At 42.0% G+C, this 4,895-nt stretch overlaps 2 protein-coding genes across 2 annotated transcripts in view; one reads left to right on the top strand and one right to left on the bottom strand.

Moving 5' to 3' along the window:
* The window catches only part of LOC104967143 (transient receptor potential cation channel subfamily M member 1-like), a gene marked incomplete at its 5' end in the record, with an annotated part of 8,458 nt that extends 7,743 nt beyond the window's left edge, over positions 1 to 715 (top strand). Inside the window, one exon of the mRNA XM_010796559.1 lies at positions 623 to 715. Coding sequence (XP_010794861.1) covers positions 623 to 715 — 93 coding nt within the window. The remainder of the gene's footprint in view (positions 1 to 622) is intronic.
* Positions 1 to 3,592, bottom strand: part of LOC104967382 (copine-9-like) — a 69,301-nt gene extending 65,709 nt beyond the window's left edge. Inside the window, exons 1-2 of the mRNA XM_010796791.1 lie at positions 3,580 to 3,592; positions 3,350 to 3,413 (exon numbers count right to left, since the gene is read on the bottom strand). The gene's annotated coding sequence lies outside the window, so the exon portion shown is untranslated. The remainder of the gene's footprint in view (positions 1 to 3,349; positions 3,414 to 3,579) is intronic.
* Positions 3,593 to 4,895: the final 1,303 nt, after the last annotated feature.

The raw sequence follows: 4,895 nt of genomic DNA, 5'->3' as shown, positions 1-4,895 counted from the left end.
CGTCGTGACTTTGTGAAAATCAGGTGCGGGTGGGCGCTTCCACCTGCGGGGTGGGAGCCCCGAAGGAAGGGCGCATATTTTCCCTCCTCCCTCGGGCTGTAGACGAAGGGTATGTTTATTGAAAAAGAAGTCGATAGCAATCTCGGTCCACTCCCGGGTCGTGAAATCTCCCCGATGCATCCATTGAGTCACACGATAAAGCATATATACGAAGCAAGCGGAGATTCCGATAGCGTAACCCAAGATTCACGCGCTTCGTACTACATCAGCGAACGGGGTGCCAGGCGGCCGTGTCTTCGTGTCTGTGTGGACGAGTTATTGTTGCGGGGTACTGGACAAACACGTACGCATTACACGTAGTGGAAGGGACCTTATATCGGATTGTACTTATAAAAGGTACTCCCCTGCTTCCCGACCCTTGTTATGTATGGGACGGGGCGGACACTTTTCATCTCTGCTCCAGTATGAAACCGGGTCACCCTGGTTTTTCTCACCCCTTGTCGGTCGGGGAGAGACGCACGTTGTGCCGTTACCTCTGCGTGCCTCGACCCTAGGAAACTGCAGTGAGTGAGACTGGTTCTGTGAGCATGTTTTACAGCAGTCTCCTTTTTTTCCTTTCTAGGGAGAAGCTATTCCTTCCTTTTTCCCCGGCGAGAGGCGGACGGCTCTCCGATCCTCTCTCCGCGGTGTCGACCTAGAGACGCAGGGAGTGTAGACTGTTCTGTGAGGCATGTTTTACCACAGTCTCACTCACTGCAGTCTCGTAGGCGACACGGCCCCGGAGAGAAGGTAATCGAGAAAGCCGTCCCGACCTCGTCGCGCGGGAAAAAAGGGAGAATACTCTCCCTAGAAAGAAAAAAAAGGGACTGTGTAAAACATGCCTCACATAACAGTCCCACTCTGCAGTTCCTAGGTCGACGACGCGAGAGGACGACAGACGTGCGTCTCTCGACGACAAATGGGAGAAAAACAGTGACCCGTTTCATACTGAAGCCAGAGATGAAAAGTGTCGCCGGGTCCATACATAACAAGGGTCGGAAGCAAGGGGAGGTACCTTGTTATAAGTACAATACGATATAAAGGTCCCTTCACACTACGCTGTAATGCGTACCTGTGTCCGGTACCCCACAGATAACTCGTGGGGGGGGGGGGGACCACACAGAGCAACGGAAAGATCACCGGCCGTCCTGGGTCACGCCGCGCGGTGCCAGATTTAGTACGAAGCGTGGAATTGGGTTATCGACTATCGGAATCTCCCGCTTCGGTATATGCTTATGTTGACCTCCGAATGGATGACCATCTTTGGGGAGATTCACGGACCCGAGGGTGACCTAGATGCTTATCGACCGTTCTTTCAATAAAACATACTCGCTAACAGCGTGCCCCGGGAGGAAGGATAAATATGGCCTTCCTTCGGCCCTCCACCCCCAGGTGGAACGCCACCAACCCGCAACTGATTTTCACAATAGTCACGACGCCCCCACACCCCGTCGGCGTCTCCGTTCTCACAATGGGTTCGCTTATCCAGTATGATCTCCCCGATGCGGTCAGCAGGGGGATTACCCAATAGCGATAGCCTTAGAGGGCTACGCCATTTACTCATAGAAGCTGGAGTTACAGTAGGTAACTACAGTTATTATTATCGTTTTTTTTATGTTTTCGGATTTCACATCACATAACCACCATATCCCAACATGCATTGCGGCAAAAACATCCAATCACCGAGCTTCAACGATAGCTGAGGATTATGGGTAGTTCGATGTTTTAGCCTATCAAAACCTCTGAAAAAATAAATGTGTCTCTCAGAATCGAAAGCAGTGTACACAATTTAAACCAATGAATGTCATGTAATTAACAAGGATATACTGATGTTTTTTAGTGGATGAGTACGGCAGATATCCCTTTAAAATCATTTGACAGTGAGGGGAATACGGTTTTGTTATGAAAACTTTGAGACCGGAAATACTGTTTTCACCCCGCGAGGGTTGACGCTAACTTTACACGGACGCTGCCGCATATACACAACGTTCTCCTGGCGAGACCTCAAATCATCTTCCTCTATCAAACTATAGATCCTACACATCCACTGGACATGAATTATAAAAGTATAATATACACTTCTCGCTAGGAATCTAACCAAAAAGCATTTTAAAACTATCCTACAATTTTTTACTTTTCTAGAGAGGGTTATTTGTGAATATACGACCCTCCGGAGCGTTTGCAGTCAACGGGAGCACTAGAGGTTGAACACTTTAAAATGTGATTATAGGTTGTAATAAGCGCATGAACAATCGACCTATTTGGTCGTATGAGTTGGAGGACTTTTTGTTTAATAAACCTAGAATGCGTGGATTGTAGTGATTGCATTCCAGCGTTTCTTTTACATCACACACTTGGGAGAAACTGATTTTTATTATGGGTTGTCTGTAATATATTCAGAAAGGCGTTGGGAATATGAATGAATGGTAACAGCAGCTAATGAAAAATAATGTAATCTCTGCTTTTGTAATGCCTGGGACAGGAACAGATGTATGAAAAGTAGGTTTTGGCGATAAGAAGAAGTTCGCCCATGTTTAGTACATCGCCGGTTGATGCTTTTTAGGGGAGTATTTTTGATTTTATTGTTAATTTAATGCTTTAAATTGTTGAAATAGTGAAAAGAATAACCAGCAGGTTTGTGGTTGTCTATTTCGTTTTATTTCCCACTTAAACTACAGCGAACATGCACAAAAACCCAGGATAATGGTGGCCATTTTAACATATTACTCATTCCTTATTGATTGATATTGAATAGATGAATAGAAATAGAAAGCACACACACACACACACACACACACACACACACACACACACACACACACACACACACACAATAATGATGGTAAAACACAACCAGGGTAAGCACATAATGATCTCTGGAGTGCACAAACAGAAAAACACATGTACACATCACACACACAACACAGAGGACATCCTGTTAGTATCTAACTGTTTCGTATTAATATATAAATGTAAACCATCTTGTAAGTTCAATTTAAATACATTTGAATCTGATCTAAACACTGAAAATAATACTTTGGGATTGTGGAGTTCCCAATGCAGAGATGTACACATTAAACTTGTGCATATTGGTTACATTTTATGATCTGATTTTGCAAGAGATTGGCCCATCATTAAATAGCATAGTGTGTTTGTGCGTGAGTGTGTTAGTGTGTAGGGGGGGAACCGATTGCAAGCTATTACAACAACAGTATCAGGGCATATAGAAAAAATGCAGACAATATGAGAATATTCCAACAGCGCTTCGATTGTGTGCATGATGAGTGTCTGTAAGTGTGTGTGTACTGACCCTGCAGTTACTGAGCTCCTCCGCGGTAAAGATAATGACTCCACACTTCTTCCCCGGAATCCCACTGGGAGAGAGACAGAGAGAATGATTGAAAAAGAGGTTAATTGTGGCAAGACATAAATAATACAATTGCCATGCCATTATATGTTTTATATGCTTTTTAAGTTAATCAGACATAAAGCCCTCCTCTCCTACCGTATTGGTCTGTAAAAATAGGTTAAATTGCTCACGTTTTCAAAGGTAGAATGCTCTCCTCTAATACATGTAGGTAGCTGCCTGCATTTGTACCCAATCTATTTTTGACACTGAAGAGCTCCACTTGAGCAGTTGGAGGTAAAGTGCCCTGCTTAAGGGCACCTCAGAGATGATAACAATAGAGTGGTCCAAATATAGATTTTCAGCCCAGGATATTGAACTATAAGCAGAAATTGTGCGAATGTGTGTTTGAAACAGGATGATTGTGTGATCACTTTAAAGCAGCAACCCCTATGTTTACGTATACATTGAGTCAGCAATGTCAGCTAAACAGATGTTTGTGCCTAAGGTTTGTTTGCCTACGTTAGCCACACTAAGCTAATGGTCATACCCAACCAAGTAATCTTTGAGTGCATTCAAATGATTTCTATATTTTTTTAACCAACAGAAATGAATTATATCCAATTACTTTCATCTTCAGGCCAAATGTTATCCCTTTTCTTTTATCATGTAACTTTTTCAAACGACACTTGTCTAGAAATCCTACATTTTCTGCATTTGAATGTGCTAACAACAGGTTTCGTGTTAGTATCAATACATTAAATAGATATATTTTTTTACATGTTGACATATCACACTTTAAATATCAGATGCATGAATACAAAAATAACAAATTAATTCAATTTAGCTGGTTCACTTTCAGGGTCCTTGTATTGTGTTTTCTGGTGCACTTTCTTACTTCCAATCCGAATGTATAGTACATTTCAAGGAACATTTTGTTTCCTATAGTGTGTTATATAGATTTTTGGTCATATGAATGGTCTGCAAAGGATAAAACCCCCAAAGTTCCCTCCATAGGGAGTTTCTCTCCCAAACACTAACCCCTCCTTTGGATTCCTTTGTTTACTTCCGTAATATAGTTAATTAATTTTCTTTTACATTCCTGCAAAAATCCAAATCTCGCATCAAAACAGGTGGATTGAAACACACTGGCACATTGCAGCACTTGTCTTCTGGGAAAAAAGCTTTTCATATTAAACCTTGAATAGGAATGTGTTTACTCGCATGGATGTTTGTGCTTCCTTGTGAACAACATTACAAAAAAACAGGGCCGGCTTAGAAAACCTCCATAAGATGAACAACTCTACCGGGTACATTAATAAAGCATAAAGGAGACGGTTAAAGCAATAAAAAAAACAATGCGCACAAGTTATTGGACTTTCATCTCTATCTCTATCTAATAACAACGGAAAATATTTAGTTTTAATCAAAAACAAGTGAAGAAGATATAATCTTAGGTAATAAAATGGAATAAAGGAACAATTGGTTTGAATAACTGCTTTAAATATTA

The sequence above is a fragment of the Notothenia coriiceps genome, unplaced genomic scaffold (assembly GCF_000735185.1).
Source record: "Notothenia coriiceps isolate Sejong01 unplaced genomic scaffold, NC01 NC01_scaffold00037250, whole genome shotgun sequence".
Classification (NCBI taxonomy): domain Eukaryota; kingdom Metazoa; phylum Chordata; class Actinopteri; order Perciformes; family Nototheniidae; genus Notothenia; species Notothenia coriiceps.
The sequence above is the reverse complement of the archived record's forward strand: the minus strand, read 5'-3'. Positions and strand labels throughout refer to the sequence as shown.